The 17606-nt window shown below is 38.8% G+C and overlaps 1 protein-coding gene across 3 annotated transcripts in view; it reads left to right on the plus strand.

Annotated features, from left to right (window-relative positions):
* Positions 1 to 17606, plus strand: part of SLC2A9 (solute carrier family 2 member 9) — a 114610-nt gene that overhangs the window by 64280 nt on the left and 32724 nt on the right. For all 3 annotated transcript variants that reach the window (XM_075091875.1, XM_075091876.1, XM_075091877.1), the window contains exons 9-10: positions 3938 to 4039; positions 5714 to 5789. In XM_075091875.1, coding sequence (XP_074947976.1) covers positions 3938 to 4039; positions 5714 to 5789 — 178 coding nt within the window. The remainder of the gene's footprint in view (positions 1 to 3937; positions 4040 to 5713; positions 5790 to 17606) is intronic.

A 17606-nucleotide genomic window follows, 5' to 3' on the forward strand; every position in this document is an offset into this window, starting at 1 on the left:
CAGGTAGGGAGCGTGGTTTTGATTGTTGCACTTGGCTTTTCGTGAGCTTGATTCTGTGTAGTATCCCATTTCAGCAGAGACTGGTGTGCCTCATTTGATCTGTGCCATAAGCAAATGTGTTTTGTTGGGTTGGAACTGGTGACACAAGAGGTAGGTCATGCATTTGAACAAATTAGAGGTGTCCTTAGCTTTACAGTGAAAGTAGGCATTTCTTTCTCCCTTACTGTGCAAGTTAATCACGTCTAATTGAGAAGCCCTCCAAACCTGTATTTCTTAGATTCATTAGTGTTGTCAGTGTACTTAACTTCATATCAGCTTTGGAAATTATTATACGATTCACAGCAATTTTGGTACATCATAGCATCCCTGTGAATAAGGACAAAATTGCTGCTTATTTTTTTCCAGTGAACAAAGTTGGTCCCTTCAATAAACCACAAGAAATGTCACAAGAATTGTAACTGTAAATTCTTTGGGGCAGAAACTGCAGGGAGTGCTCAGAAGCTGAACCATTCAAGTTCCTAATTGCTACTGTATAGTAATGATGAATGCTTGAGAAACCTGGCATCAGTCAGCTCAGGGAAAAGAATGACTGCACATGGATTTGCTTTATTTCTTCCTGAATTGTCTCAGGAAGAAATTATAAAAAATATTTATTTTAAATATTATTTTTATTATAAAAATAATTTAAATATATTAGAAACTGTTATTTTTTTCTGTAAAAAGGATATGGAGCCCACAGGTCTGCTGTAACTGTATCTCTGCTTGGCTGCTCTCAGTTAGGACTTGAGAGTTCCTCACCAACCCACCTAGATTTGCCCAAATATGTCCGTTCTCAGTGCATGTAGGCACAAGTGCATGCACGCATCTTTTTGGAGGAGTTAGTGCAAACTGTCCCCCTTACTAACTAGGGTTTGCTTTTCTTTGAGCTTTACAACCAGAAACCATCTTGCTCTTTTTTTCGCATGTTTTGCTCTGTATGAGAGCCATCTATGAAACTTTTTGCCTCTAAAAGAAATATTCATCTCTTACCCTCCTTTAATACAAAAGCCACTAGCTGGTGTAACACCAAGATTGTTTAATCACAACCACCAATCCAGAATTGAAAAAATTAAGGGAAATACCCTGGTATGCCAAAGTACATGTGCAGCATCTATTGCAGAACTCTCTGTCTTCTTTAGGGCCTATCAGATAACATTTCGTCCCTCATAGCTGTAAAAAAAGTCTTGGTTAAGTGTATGTGTACCCACATGTGTTTGCAAGATGGATTCATTAATCATAGTGGAAAATACTTGGCATCTTGTAGAGGTTTTGATGGTGCAGCACTTGTAGTTTTGGAACATTTGGACCCCATGAGCACGACATGAAATGTGAATAGTATCAGTGCTGGTCTATTTTAAACATGGCTCTGAGATAAATTCTATTATGGAAGCTGTGGAAACTGTCAAAATGAGTGTATTTCCTCATTTAAAGAAATAAAGAATGCTAAAGCTTGCCCCAGAGCTGCTTTCTGTGTTGCGCACGTCTCCGGTGCAGAGGTCCAGCTTAGGAGGGTGCGTGGTCGGCATGTTGGACTTGATGATCCTAGAGGTCTTTCCAACTTTAATGATTCTATTGTCACCGAAATCAGGAATGAACCTCGTAACACCAATGTAGTGTTAAAAGGCAGGCATTCTTTATTTGCGGCGCTAGATGCACGGGGGATCGCTGCTCATAATGTGCATACCATCAGATCTCTCTGTGCCAGTTAAGTACGTGCTTCATATACATATTCATTAGCTTTCTGATAAAAGATATACATACTCAGACGTTATTTGCGCATGCCTATTGGTGTCTCTGGGGGGTCGTCAGGGGTCTCTGGATGAAGGACATACTCTTCCTCCCTGTGTCTGCTAGTTAACCCTCGTGTTCGCGCAAACTCAGTAAATAATGTATGTACTGCCCTTGAGGGGTGGTCTGTTCTGGTTTAGTGTCTGCTCTGCAGTTCCTTATCTTTATGGCTCTGTATGTCTGCTTTTCTTAAGGCCAAATGTCATCATGACTTTGTTTAGGTACTTCGAATCTTGAGGCCTCTTTGACTCCCTAAAGCAACAAGGTTTTGTCGTCGTGCAGGCTGTTCTTGTTTTGGCTACCTCCTTATCTTGGCTAAATTTCGGCTCCAGGTCCCAGCCTTAGCTGAGCTACCCTAGATTGTATTTGTAACTCCCAACCATTTATACCCTGAATCATTACTACCTAAAAGTGAGGCTTTAATGTAATCCTTAAAACAGAGGTTTGGACCCTAAGCACTAGAAGTGAGGGTTTTGGGATCTCAAAATTAGGCTTTGAGTCTGAAAGGAGAGGGGTTCTTACAGAAAGACATTATCTATTGCATTAATGATTAAAGAATACACTGATTGTCCCCAGGCTTAATGTTCAGTTGGATGATAGAGCAGTATCCATGTTTGGTTAACTTTATCACCCTGGTTACACTATGATTCTATGTTTTGAAGCCCATCCTAAAATCTGGTGGTGAACCTGATGCTGTGGGAGAAGCACTTGCCACACAAAGTGTTTCTTTCCTGGGTGACTTTGTACTTTGCTAACACTATTCTTCTAGATGCTTACAGTGGAATGGTGTGCATCATCTCCCAGAATTAAGGGTATTGCTCCAGATTTCATTTTAGTTGCTCATTTTATCTTTTGCTCAAGGGAGGTGTGAAAGGGGGATTTCAGAGTCCAGTAAATGACAACATGGCAAACAGTTGTGTGATTCTGACTTCAGGTTATTTGAAGTGATACGTTTCAGGCTCCATGAAATTGTTTTATCCTTTTCATAAGAAAGCCAACTCTAATTAGCAATTACAGTAGTTAACAAACAGGAATAGTACATTAGATGTTATGACCTAAAAATATATAAGCCTATTTTAATGAGTCGGACTAGCAAAGAAAAGACAATTCCATGTTACAGCTTTTCAAGAATCTGTTCATTGTGTTGTGCTCTAGCAGATAAGTATTCAGATTCTGTGATTGCTTTTAATGAAGTTGATTTATCTTCAGGTCTTAAAAATAAATTCAAAATGTGCATGAGTGCACAAGCATCAGTGTTACATTCCCCTGTCTGAGCAGTTTTCTGATGGGTGAATTTGTTCTATCTGACTATTCCAATTACGTTAACTATCCTAGATCATGACTGTCTTCTCTGTGTTTGGACAAAAAAGAAATTAAAAATAAATGTTAGAGTAATTAAAAATTATTTAATCTATGCTAAAATGTTTTTAAGCTTAAATTTTAAGCCTTTTAAGCTTAAATTCAGAGAGATGTTGAAATTAAGAAATAGTCAAAGGATTTGAACTTTTTGACATTTCAGAATTAAGTTATTATGGAGCACATTATTATAGGTATTTGGTGTAAATTTGTAAGCAGTTCAACCAATGCAGAGTTATTTCTCCCCTAAAAAGATAAACAATAAATGAGAAAAAAATCAAACTTTGTGTAGTTTTTATCATATTAATTATTTTTATATAGCTAATGTACAGTCCTTGTTTTACTATTAAATTATTATGGAAGAATTTTAACATAGTAGTAACTGAAATCTACCACACTAACTGTATTGAAGTTGAATTTACCAGTTGCACATTTTCCTTATCAATATGGTCGTATTTGTTCTGTAGGAGGAAATCCAGGCATAAAACTATTAACAAGCACTGGTTTTAATGGTTTCCCATTTTTTAAAGTGATTTTTAATAAGGATGCTCTGCTGACTAGTTTTTTCAAAGAGATTGAATTATGTAAACATAATTGTGAACACAATTACGAACACATCATAGCTGAGAAGTAATACAAAATCAACTCTCATGGATTTATTTTTGGTGTTCATATTTACTAGGAGAACATATTACATGGTCTGAGTTTTTCAGTGCTTTATCAAGAAAGTCAAATGCCACTTTTTGTTTTCCAGGGCTTAGTTATTGAACGGCTTGGACGGAGGCCTCTTCTCATCGGGGGCTTTGGGTTGATGGTTGTCTTCTTTGCAGTACTTACTGTTTCTCTTACTTTACAGGTAAGACTACAGTCACTAGATATTTTTACTTTCTCTTTTGCCTAAACATCAGGTGCTCGATACCTGTTTGCCTTGGCATTCCTACATAAGCCAGTCCTTTTAATCAATTTGACAGAACGATTTGAAGGTCTCTCTTGTTTCTTTGTGAATCTGTTAGTTTCAATGTACTATGGTTAGCCATAGCAGCTTTTGCATTAAAAAGCCATAGGGGCTTTGTCACAGTCAGTCTCCTTAACTCAGAGATTCATGCATATCATGAACTATTATGAAGACAGTTTTACCAAAAGTTGGGTAAATAGTTTACCCATATTCCATGTTTTTATCTTTGTTTGTAATGCAGTCTTCTTGAGATTTCTTTCATACTTTATATGTCATTCTTAGGCCTGGATGTTTTTTTTTTTTTTTCCAGTAGTGAAAAATTTCCATGTTGCTGTTTCTTTCAAGTTACATTTCTGATATTTTTATTGAAAATATAAAGACTTAGCCTTTGCAGAACATCTGCACTTAAGTTCTCAGATGTTATTAGCAGTCAGTTTCCCAGCTATTTCAAATGATCAGAGGAGGATTATTGAACCAATCTAAATAATTTCTCCTTGTTTAGCTTCCATTTTCATAAGGATATAGTTACTTTCTGTTCCTGAGGGCTTTTGAGAAGTAAAGGTGACAGTCTCCAATGGCATGGGTTTGGGTGCTCTTTCATCAAGTTGTTTTTCTGTTGTTGTTGATTCCTGTGTCTTGCCATGAATATGACTTTCAAATCTTGTTTCTTTGTTGAAGAAAATCAGTTTGACTAGCAGGTGTATGCCACACCATTGCGAAGTTTTATTTGACCTACCTGTACGTACAGCACAATAAAGCTTCACTTCACGTTCTTGTCATGACAACTATAAGACAGCTCTCCAGAAGAGGGATATTATTGCAAGTAAACAGTAAAAAATTATCTTCCAAATCTTTTAAAACCCAGTCTGATCCATGAAGACCTTCAGCTGTTGTAAATCTCTGAAGTTTGAGTGCCTTCTAGTTTAGTTCCTTTCAGAAGTGTCTCAATCTGAAAGTATGATAGATTAGGTAAAGGACCTGGGGTACATTTAGGCTTGATTTCAAGGGAATTTGTATCTACTCTGGTTTTGCAGCTTCTCTCTCTCAGTGCCTTTAGAGAGCTTGGATCTGAGTTCAGGCTAAAATCCCTGGACTGTGGCTTTCATGTGCTTTGCTAAGGTTTAGATATAGCTGTTCTACTGAAAGGCAGTCTGTCATGTCTAGACTTTAGCCCAGCCTTTTACTGGGGAACTTCTGAAGCTCTATGGGCCATCATAGTTGTTCTTGTTAAACATGGCTGAAATACCTGAGGAGGATGGAGGTGCCAAATATGTTCAATGGAAAGAAAATCTCTTTTCCAGGGTGGCTTGAACTTTAGCACAAGAAGTTGTAAACTTTGAGTTGTGACTTCTGTTGTGCAAGAGCTTGTCCGGTGCTTCTCTACAGGGATTCCACAGAGCCAACGCCTTTAATACAAATCATGTAATAAATTTCTACAGAAATACTGCGATTTTTCTAAAGTAATCCTAGACTAAATTCTGAAATAGAGAAGGAATTGTGGAAGTCTATTATCTGTCATTTTTTAAATATTGGTATGTACAATACACTTACTGTGAATGTCTTTTATCTACCCAGGAAACCGTGCATTGGCTTCCTTACCTCAGTATATTTTGCATCCTTGCAATCATCGCATCGTTCTGCATTGGACCAGGTATGGCTATATTTTTTCATGTTTCTTTGTACAGCAAAGCACAGGTATTTTTGCACTGGCACTATATTAACAAGTTGCTTGTAGGGAACTTCATTTTACCCTTATCTGATGACCACAAGTAATCTAAGACAGTAAAAAGTGATAGCAACACAAAGTGATAGCAATATTCTCAATAAAAACCAATGTGCACACGCATTCCTACTCAGCTGTCAGCATAATTGAGAACTGGTGCCTAAATTGCTATCAGTACCAAATTTAAATGTTGGCTATTATTGCAGGATTGCTATGATTTTGTAAATCTATAAAAACACTTGGACTGGAAGCTGTTTCATTTATTAACGTTTGTGTTAGTAGTTCAATGCCAGTAGGATGCAAATTGGACACTGCTGGAGGAAGGGGGACAATTGTGTGTGGTTCCTTTATTCTCTTCCTTTCCAAAGACAGAGGAGTGCTGTGCAAGAGGGTTTACATAGTTTCTTTAGGAAGATGATGGAGAAGGTAGATGTGTCCTGATGGTGGAGCAGCTTCTTGTCTGGTAGTCCTTTACTGACTGCGTACATTTCAAATCTGATGTCCTCAGGTAACTGTTTCTGTAGGTTGTAATGAGTTTATCAGATCTATTTCCCCAGCACAGTTTTGATTACTTAGAGATGGATACAACTCTATAGAAAATCCAGTACTCCCAGGTTATAATTTTTGTATTTTATTTACTTTAACAAAGAACATGTTTTGAGGTATAAAAAAGTAATAAGCCAGACCTTTCTCAGAAGCGTAGAATGAAAGGACAAGAGCAACAGTCAAGTCTTAGCAAGGGCAATTCTGACTGGATAGAACAGAAAAAATTTTACGCTGAGAGTGGTTAAACACTGGCAGACATTGTTCAGAGAGGCCTTTAAATCTCCGTCCTTGAAGTTATTCAGAACTCAGCTGGACAAGATCATGAACAACTGGCCCTGCTTTGACCAGAGGCTGAACTCCAGAAGTCACTTCCAACCTAATTTATCCTGTGATTGCATCGTGTCTTTGGAAAATGCATTTTCATAGATATGCATAATATGCAAATACTTAGATAAGTGTAGTATTTCTCTGAATAGTGTTGCTCTAGCCTTTGGATACTTGATCAGAATTGGATCCTGCAGCTACCACATAATGAAATATTAACAAAAATTATTTGCAGGTAGAAAAAGAGGAATTTAACCCAAATTCAACACATGTAAAGAATAAGATGTCAAAACAGTGCTTAAATTTTCAAAGATTCTCTTACAAACTGTTCTCCACAAAAGTGGGAAAAACCCGCTGCTTTTTAGGAGCTTTTTCACAGGTGTTCTGCTGTGAAACTGAAAGCAAGACTTCTGTTCCCATGAGTTCTCAGGTTTTTTCATGCACCATTTATTGCCTCTTTTTCTTTATTAAGAGCTTGACATTAAACATTAATCAACTGTTTACACATCGTCACCACTGAAGTGATCTAATTAATTGATTGTGGTTAATTTGGGGAAAGAAAGAGTTGCTGATGTTTTGTGTGACACTAATGAAACATGGCTGTAATGCTGTGGTTCCTCTTTTGGAAAAGCTGAAGAAAAATTATGCTGCTTTAGAGGAAAACAGGGAGAAGATCAAAACATTCATTTTCCACTTGCTTCTGCAAAGATAGTTTGTCACTAATCTCTGTGCTTATTCCATTGCATATGGCAGATGACTGGAAGGAGGGAGTCAAACAGGCTTGACTAGGGTCATTAATGCACCTAATGTTGAACTGTAGGTGGCCTATGAAGACTGTTCTTCTTCCTCACCTCCAGCTCTTATTGCAAGGCAAATAATGCAAACAATCTTGCAATCCCTTTGTCCTTCTGCAAGGACAAATCTCAGGTTCAGCTAAGTCCCTAGTATTGTGGGTATATGTTTCTTAGGCTGAGATATTTTTTAAAAAGAATTCTGTGGAATAGAACTGCTCTTGCCTTTTGAATACCTGAGGAAAGTCAAATGTTGACTTGAAACTTCTTGAAAACTTCCCTTTCAGTTTTAAGAAGCTCAAACAATTTAAGTGCAGCTGCTTGCAACATCTACCTTTCGTTTTTCTAAAAAACTCTGTTGAAACAAATAATTTTTTTTTTCTGTATCCAGACACATTCCACCAATTTCTAGAACTTGCAGATCAGCGTCCTTACATGTTCTATTTTCAGCATATTAAGATTAACTCCCTACATTTCTCCTTCACCTCACCATTCTTCAGAATGGATTCTGGTTTTCTTCATTTAGCTTCTTTCCTTTTACCGATGCTGTTCAGGATTTTCTATTGTACTTTGCACTCTCTTTGGAGCAGTGTCTGCAGATATATGCAAGACAAAAGTTTTTGTTTGATATTACTTGCTTTCTACAGAAATTCTTTAGAACTAAATATTTTGTGTTTTTCATTGTCCTCATTGCTTTTAAAGCCAAAGAACAGTAATGCAGTACCAGTAGCTACCTACTTGGCCTCTCCACTTTTCTGTGTATGTTCAAACACTTGTAATACCTGACTATAGTGGAATATCTCAGTAGCATTGAACATTGCTTTGTTTTCTATGAAAATTTTGTTAATTGACACTTCAGCTATTGAGAAGAAGTTGTGAAGAATCATATTCTGGTTCCTCTGTAAATCAATAGCAATATTTTAGCTGGCTTGAATGGGACCAGATTTATCTTCAGTGAAACTTTTCTGTTTTGTTTAGTGGGGCTTAGGAAATCTAAACTACTTGGCTACCTCTTAGCTGGGAGCAGTTCTCTTTCAGAATATGAAAGCAACTTCCATTATTAGCCACGTTTTAAGATGGATGAATGAGAAGAGAGCTTTTCTGAACAAAGAAAGTATTACCAAAAAGTGAGATATCCACTGCTTTTGTATCACAAGGCATGACTTCAATATTTGAGTGCAACTACTGTGTCAAGTTTTTCACTCCCACCTCCCAGTACAGAAAAGACTTCTATAACCTGGGGCAAGTCAACTGGAAAGTCACTGAGTCAGGGACAGGAGCCCTGTGAGAGGGGGCTGGGTGAGCTGGACTTGTCCAGCCTGGAGAAGAGACGGCTTTGGGGGCACCTAAGAGCAGTATATGAGGAGGGTGTTGCGATGACAGAGCCAGGCTCCTGTTGGTGTTGTGTTGTTGGGACCACTTCAGAGACAAAAGGCATATGTTGAAACAAGAAAGATGCAGAGTAACTATATGGAAAAGCTTTTTGCTTATAGGCAGTCGAGCAGGCTACCAAGGACTTTGAGTCCTTAATTAGTACACAGAGATCAAAACTGAATAGTTTGTACTTCTGCTTTTTTATTTCAGAACTCTGTAGACCAGTGGGAATCTGTATTTCTGGTTCTTCTTGAATATAGCAAATGCTACTCACTAGCAATTACTGACTGATTTAAAACTAGTTTTGTTTTGTTCAAAACTGCTCTGACAGTTATACTAAGCTACCCTGTACATGACAGATACAACATATACATATATATACACATACATGTGTATATATATCCCTCATACATATACCAAGGAACTAAGTTTTTTCTCAGGGTAGTGTGCAATGCCAGTGGAGTGTCACGGTACACGAAGCCATAACTTCTTTCAAAGTCACTGCTGATAATTAACCTTATCTTTCATTTCCTGCTAATGTTAGAGTTTTAGCAAGAGGAAGTAAATAGGAAAGAACACACTTCTGAACACATTTGCAATGCTATTGGAGAGTGTCTAGAGAAAAGTACAAACCGAACAAGCAGGCATACACTTTTTCAGAACCAGCACCCATTGTTTTCAACTTAGGGTCTTCCTGAGACATAGTTTCCAAGACTTTTGTAGTCTTCCATGAAGTTGTTAATTCTGTCTGAAACTGCAAAATTTTAGCATCCTTTTGCAAAGAAATCTACATGTCTACTACCTTTTGTGCATGATGACATCCTTTGTTTTGCTTTGTGTGATGCCCTTTAGGTCGTGCATTGGAAGAAGTGGAACAATTGATCCCCTTACTCCCTCTTCAAGTTTCTTGTGATCTTGCAGACTTTTACCTTATCACCTCAGATTTTTCCAGACTGAATGGCTATTTCCTATTGCTTTCTTCTCAGTGATATTTTATGGCACCCCTTCAGCAGGAAGATTTCACACTTCAATATCTAATATTCTTTTGTAGCAGTCTGGTAGTTTAACAAGATATTGCGTTAATAGTAGGAGTCTGAGGAGTGGCTAGGGGGAGACCCTACCATTGAGTCACAAGGTCCAGACTGGACCCCTTGCTTTTTAAACTCCTCCTCCGAGAGGAGTCTAGGTGCGGCTAAGCCCAGTCTTAGTCTCAGACTTGGTCAACGGTTTATTTTCTAAGGATTGTAGATGTAACCACCCATCAGAGTATTTGTTGTTAGAAACTAATTTGGCCGGTCACATTCAATGACAATGATCACAGGTAGATTAATGAATAGTGCAATTTATTAAAGCAACAGATACACAGGTTCTTTGAATTACTGGTGATAAAACTGCTCTGGATGAGGGGATTGAGTGCACCCTCAGTAAGTTTGCAGATGACACCAAGTTGGGTGGGAGTGTTGATCTGCTTGAGGGTAGGAAGGCTTTGCACAGGCACCTGGACAGGCTGCATCAGTGGGCCGGAGCCAACGGTATGAGATTCAACAAGGCCAAGTGCCGGGTCCTGCACTTTGGTCACAACAACCCCATGCAACGCTACAGGCTTGGGGAGGAGTGGCTGGAGAGCTGCCTGGAGGAGAAGGACCTGGGGGTGTTGGTTGGCAGCCAGCTTAACATGAGCCAGCAGTGTGCCCAGGTGGCCAAGAAGGCCGACAGCATCCTGGCTTGTATCAGGAATAGTGTGGCCAGCAGGAGCAGGGAGGTGATCGTGCCCCTGTACTCGGCACTGGTGAGGCCGCACCTCGAGTACTGCATTCAGTTTTGGGCCCCTCAGTACAAGAAGGACATTGAGCTGCTGGAGTGTGTCCAGAGAAGGGCAACGAAGTTGGTGAAGGGTCTAGAGCACAAGTCTTATGAGGAGCATCTGAGGGAACCAGGGTTGTTTAGCCTGGAGAAGAGGAGGCTGAGGGGAGACCTTATTGCTCTCTACAACTGCCTGAAAGGAGGTTGTAGCAAGGCAGGGGTCGGTCTCTTCTCCCTAGTAACAAGCGATAGGACGAGAGGAAACGGCTTCAAGCTGCATCAGGGGAAGTTTATATTGGATATTAGGAAAATCTTCTTCACCGAAAGGGTTGTCAGGCACTGGAACAGGCTGCCCAGGGAAGTGGTTGAGTCTCCATCCCTGGAGGTTTTTGAAAGAAGGATAGATGTGGTGCTTGAGGATATGGTTTAGTGGTGGGCTTGGCAGTGATGGGTTAGCAGTTGGACTCGATGATCTTAAGGGTCTTTTCCAACCTTAACGATTCTATGATACTATGACTAAGGAAATTAACAACTCTACTAGCCTACAAGGTCATTAAGAAAATATGAAGCAACTCTAATGCATCAGAGATTTAAAGTGAAGATATAGAGGTTTCTAAGTTTTCCCGGGGAAACACTTGGTACAACCAAGTGCTCAAATCTTACCCAAAGGCGTCCCGGTGGGGGGGTAAGAGAGGCTCAGCCCATCAGCTTGTTCACAGAAGTCAGAGTGGTATGCGATGGTATCTTCCCTAACACCCTCTTTCTCTTCACACATTTTATACTATTTTTTACCTTTCAGGTGGAGCTTGAGTGACTCTAGTCATACATGCCTTGATTATGATTGGTGTAAAATTTCCTCGCTTTGCTTCTAAAGGTGTAGACTAGAAAAATTCAGTGCGCATGCCCAGTGAGGGATGGTCGCACCTTAAAGGCGGGTAACATTTGGGATGGAGGTGTGTTTTGGTATTATAATGATATTATAATGAGCAAAGTTCACCAAAAGGACAGCATTTTGTCAAAAGTATGATGGACTGTTGGGCCAGGGTGGCAAATATGCAGCGCACTAGTTTCCATTTATCACAGAGCCTGGCTGCGATGCCTCCACACCGCTCCACCCTCCGGACAACTCCTCTTACAGTCAGTATGCCACGTTCTCCTGGCATTGCGACATCTAAGGTTACGGGCCTAGGGAACTTCCGCGGAATGGGTTCGTCACATATTAGCTGCACTCTACCCTGAAAGCTTCTTCAATGCTGTACCTTTTCTAAAAACATAGGTTTAATTTCTAAGTCACCTCCAGTGATTATTCCATACAAGACAAGGACGAAGTTTAGGAATAATTTTCCCACCTTTCTGGTCAATAAAAGGGTTTTTTTCCCAAGAAAACTAATTCATAGCCTTTATTATTAAGTTGCAGATTTTTAATGGTTTTAGCCTTTCGTAGAAGGCTGAGCGTCATTTGTTTGTGTTGGTTAAAAAGGTACTATTGGCATGGTATTACTAACGTTTAATATCTGTTCTAATTCCTTCTGTAGTTATTTAGAGCATTTCAGCACTCTTCAGAGTAAATCCCACATGGTTTGTAATGATTCTGCAGATACAGATCTTCATCTGGGATGAATGCAGTTTATGTTCATTGACCTATTGGTACTTGGAAGAATTATCCCATCTGAAAGCAGTAAATAATGTGAGGAACTGAGCTTATAAAAATACTGCTATAATTTTCAATAAAATTTACTTTAAAAATACAACATTTTCTCCCTTGTTAGAACATCTGATACATTCTTGATAGCTTATATATTGTGTGGTCTCCCACTTTCTGATAGCATATGGATGAGTCCCATCTGCTCCTTTACAGCTAGGATCAGCTGTTACTCTAAAGTGTGGGGTTTTTTTACTTGTTTCATTATTCTGAACTTGGCTTTTCAGCTTGCAGATGCATTTCAGGCATATAGACATGGACTGAAACAGTAATGCTCACAACAGGTACATTCAGGCATGTGTGTGATTTGGTACATATTCAGTATCTCCACAACGCATTTTTGATGTTCAGGCTAGGTGTCATGAGCAAATGCATTGATTTGGAATGCTTTTACTGAGTGGGCAAAAAATGTGCAGCTCCTTTGAAATCTGGGTACTGATAGATGGGCTTAGGTACGTGTAAAATGTCTTCCTTCTTTAACCTTGTCTTAGACAGTATTTAAGGAAAAAGGAAAAGCTAAAAGCAGTTATCCCTGCTTTCTCAGTTAAACCTGTGTGGCTGCCTGTTCATGAACACTAAAGGATGTTGAACTTTGCTTGCAGAATCTGTCTCTTTCAGAACAACCACACTAAAATCTGACTTAAACAGAAAAAGTGTTTTTTTTATTTTTATGCTTATTTTTATCGGTTTACTTGAATTCCCAGTTCATCCATTGTGCCTTTGCAACAGTTGCCCTGCAAACAAACAATTTTTGATTTTGCTGGGTAAAATGAAAAATATATATATGCATGTGTGTGCATTGGGTGATTGGAGATAGTTTTAAAGTTGCTGGAGATTGACCCCTTTTCTCTACGAGCCAAATAGTTTAGGAAAAAAAAAAAACAAACCCACACCAAAAAAAACAACAAAAACAACTGACCGGAATGTGTCCAATCCAGGGACAGTTTCCTTATTTCCCTGCAGGGACGTGACCCCACCTGTAAGGGAGGCTGTCATGTATTCTGGGATGAGGGTCTTTCAGTCTTTGTTTTTGATGCTGTTCCAATTTGTATATAACAAGTAAATGTTCATTCTCTGATCCAGATAATGGCTCTTCTGCCATGTGTCAAGAGATTCACCGCAGATGGTGAAATTTGCAGGGAAAATAAGCAATCAGCTGATTAATTGGGGATTACAGCAATCTTGGCATGTACTTCCAGATAACTTCCCCAATGGAAATAAGCATGACAAAAATACAGTGCGACCCTGAGAACTTTGGAAACTTGGCATAAAGCACTTCCATGCATTAACTTTGTAGGAAGAGATTTATTAATATTTCTTCCTTAGAAGAATATTCTATTCAGGTGTAACATCCTTCTGTCCAATTTTGATAAATGGAGGAGGCAATGCTGCAGAGACAGGAAAGGAAACCATGGTGGGGAAGGTTAGGTATGATGCCTGTCTTTAACTAAATGAAAGGGTGGGAGGATGTGGACTGTTTTAATAATTACCTGTCTTTGAAGTAATCCTTCCTTTATCACCTTCTTTCAGAAATTGAAAAAGTCTTCTCTTTTGAATCAAACCTTTGCATATTTGGTGGCTCTGGAAACACAGTGAACTGGAGCACTGGAATTATTTTACCATTGGGAATAAGTAGAAATAACCCAAGACCCTGTCATTGCAGTAAGACGTGTAAAATGTATTTGTGTAGCACAAGTGTGTTGCCCTCCCTTCGATCACTGTTGCTGGGAGGGAGGTCAATCACACGTGTGCCGAGGCAGGCATGCAGTAACATCCCCTCTTCCATGGAATGCTCCCCAGGCGTTCCTTAAAGTCCTCTGGAAGGAAAAAAATCAGCTTTCATTACAACAAGCAGTAATACTAGGGGAAGTTCCAGAAATCTGAGGGGTTGCTTTTCTATCCATTACTTGATTATCATAACTCAAGATATCTTTGTGTAGGAAATTTGTGTTATTTTGGTAGCACTTCCAAGTTTGAGATTAGTGATTTGTTTGAAATCTCACTTAGTTTTTCACAGTTTACCCATTTCTACTAACAGGGCATGTATGACTGCAGGCAGTTGGAGAGAGAGGCAGGCTTAGAAGCTTAGAAACTCAGAAAGAGGGTAAGGATTTAAGGATCTCTGAAAATGCCAGTTAGCTAAGGGAGAATAGAAGAATGATATCTGTAAGCATCACATGGAAAACTTCTCCGTAGCTGTTTATATGTTGTCTTCTAAGTAATTTGAAAGATTGTTTTACGTTAACACTTTGTGCGCATTCTTTTACATATTTTCCTAGAGACCTAATGCGTCATATTGTCATGCATTGTCTCTCTGTATTGTAATGTGAAAAATACTTATTGAGTTGTCATGTGTCATGTCATCATTTTTGAGATGATGACTTAGAGGTGAATGTTGGAGCACAAAACTGCTCATGCAGCAGCTTGCCAGGAAGGCTGCAAAGAAGGGCTACGGTGAAAGTGAAGAAAATAAGTTTTTGTATGAAAAGATACAGGATAACTTTATAGTGTCTAACAAAAAAGACTGAGAATATGATTTCTGTTTCTAAATACATGGGTGAAAGGGAGACTAACACTGAGAAGAGAGCATAAGCTGAAGGCAAATGTTGCTGTAGAAAATCACAACAAAAACCCAAACCTAGGTGCTAGCTAGCCATGAATAAATTTAGAATAGAAATTGGAAGAAAACTCCTATCCACTAGAGCAGCTGAGTTCTATATCAGCTTCTCAATGGAAACAGCAAAGGGAGAAACTAAACACACAAGGTTTATGAATTTCTAAAAATGGTGTATGAAATGTTGCCTGAAAAGAGCCAAGGATTGGATTTGAACCGGATGATCCAATCTGATCCTGCGTTCCTTTATCTCCAAGTCCTGCGTTCTTCCTTTATCTCTCTGTGAGATGCTTGATCCTCCATATAAAGTCTGTCTTTGTTTCCATTTGTCAAAAAGCCCATGTGTCTACAAAGATGAGCGTGTTCCTAGAGAGGATCTTCCAGCTGGTCATTATGTAGAGCACGCAGCCCCTGACTTAATTTACATCAATAGCTGCTATTTTTAAATCAGTGGTGCTATGGTGAGAAGAAAGCAGGAGTCTCTGGTTAGTTCTTGTATAGTAGCTTCAGGGCATTTGCCTTTACTGTTGTAAGTTATTCTGGTCTTAAATCCTGTAGGTATTTCTGTGGATGAGTGGCACTTCCCTTGAGAAGAAGTCCTGCTGACTTCACTGGAGTTTGTGTAAGGTTGAATTTAGTGTGAATAGGATCAAATGTGAATCAGTGTGACCTTGCTTCAATTCCTACATTTAAAATAGGCTCCTGTTCAGTATGCATAAGGATGACAAAATCAGATCAGTGGTATGTTTCCAGTCACACTCTCATCACAGAAAAGGGAAATTTGAAAAAAATAGTCATTTTATGGTAGTAAGATCTTAATTTTTTGACTGTTGGTTTTTATGGCAATTACATTTTCAGACACAGCTAAGAAACATTAACAAAGCAGACCATTTCAGAAAAAATGTTTCACTTTTTGTATTTTTTTTTGAGAGTTTTGTCTTATAATTGAGTTTTATAATACCTGCCATAGTTTATGGTGTGTGAGTGAAGTCTTTCCTAGCACAGCTGAATACAGACACAATAGAAACATGAGAATGGTATATTCAGCATGTGTTAAATTGACATTATGAAGTAAACAAAAGAAAACTTGGGAGGAAATCATTACTGTGTCCTGAGGTGTATCAAAGATGTTTTGATATTTAAAGTGTAACTCAGCCTGTGCTCTTACTCTGAATGCCAACATGCAGCTGGATTGAGAGCTGAGTGGTTGTGATAAAAGCATCGCTTTGAAAGCTGTGAGGTTTGTTCAATCTGAAATGCCATCAGGGAAGAAAAAAAAAAATAATCTTCTCTTGCATGTGAAACACAAAGGTGTGAAAGCGCACACATAGACATAAAAGTACGGAAACCAAAGGCAACATCAGTATTATTGCCTGAAATAGGCATTTACAGAAGCTTTGTGTGATGTTGTGTTAACTTCTCCACTTAGAGTGGGATGTAGGAATTTCTAATGCTCGTGGCCTCCCACAGAGGCGTTCTTTTAGTGCACCTTTTTTTTAGTGCACTTTGAGAAAGAGTTTGGAGCTTGTTGAGTGGAAAAAAAACTTCTCTTTGTACTAGAAAAGTGTATCATGTTAAAAAGAAACATAAACCCATGTTGCTATATATTTAGTTAAAAAGTGGTAGATTTGAAAATTTAAGTTAATTTTCAAAATGTCTTTTATTCTGTAAACTGGAAGCCTTTACAGTTTTTCCAGCAGGTAGGCATCCTTTGATAAAGTCAAATAGTTCCCACATCAGATAAGAAGGGTATTTGTGCTGAAATACTCTTTCATTTTCCTGTGTATTTAAGAAAAGGTTTGGTTTTTTGATAGTTGTATCAAAAGGCTTTTGTGGGTGTAACAGTAGGTTTAAAACATGCTGTACTAAAAGCAGTTAAATATTCAAAACATGAGTTACAGTTCAGTTCAGGAACTCATAATAACCTGGAGATACATAATAATTATAAAATACATACCAGTCTCAGTTGCTGAGGGATTTCCAGCCCCATCCCCTGCCCTGTTGTGCCACTCCATCCTGCACAAGTAGCCTTACAGTTGGCATTTTAGCCTCCCAGCTGCCAGCCATCACAGCCTGCCACATTAAAGCCTGCCGTTGCTTTAATTTATGTGGGCTGTGAAGGAACAGCAACAGGAGATGTGATTTACCTTTCCTTCTCTGGTTTTCTCTATCAATGGAAAAAGCTCCTGCCTGTACATGGGGTGGGAGTATTCTCAACTGCTTCTTCTAAGTCAAGGAGATGAAAGGATGGGAAGTTTAAGGACTTTACATGACAATTTACCTTTGGTTGCCTTTCAGTGAACTGACTTTTTGGGCTGTTAAGAAGTAAAACTAAAATTGCTTTCAACCTGGCCACATCTTCACTGAATTTTTTTCTGGGGGGAAGATAACATGCCCCTTGAATATATTGAAAACAGTGTCATTCAACATATATTTTGGGATTAATACCTGTTCTGTTTTTGGTTTTTTTTTTTTAATACTTCTTTCTATAAAAAGCAGCATAGAGTAAATGTGTAGCTTTTAACAGTTCTGTTACAGGTGTGGTTTCAATTCTTTACAGTTAGTGGAAGTTCTAAAGAAAAACGAACCTC

This window comes from Phalacrocorax aristotelis, chromosome 4, assembly GCF_949628215.1.
Source record: "Phalacrocorax aristotelis chromosome 4, bGulAri2.1, whole genome shotgun sequence".
Classification (NCBI taxonomy): domain Eukaryota; kingdom Metazoa; phylum Chordata; class Aves; order Suliformes; family Phalacrocoracidae; genus Phalacrocorax; species Phalacrocorax aristotelis.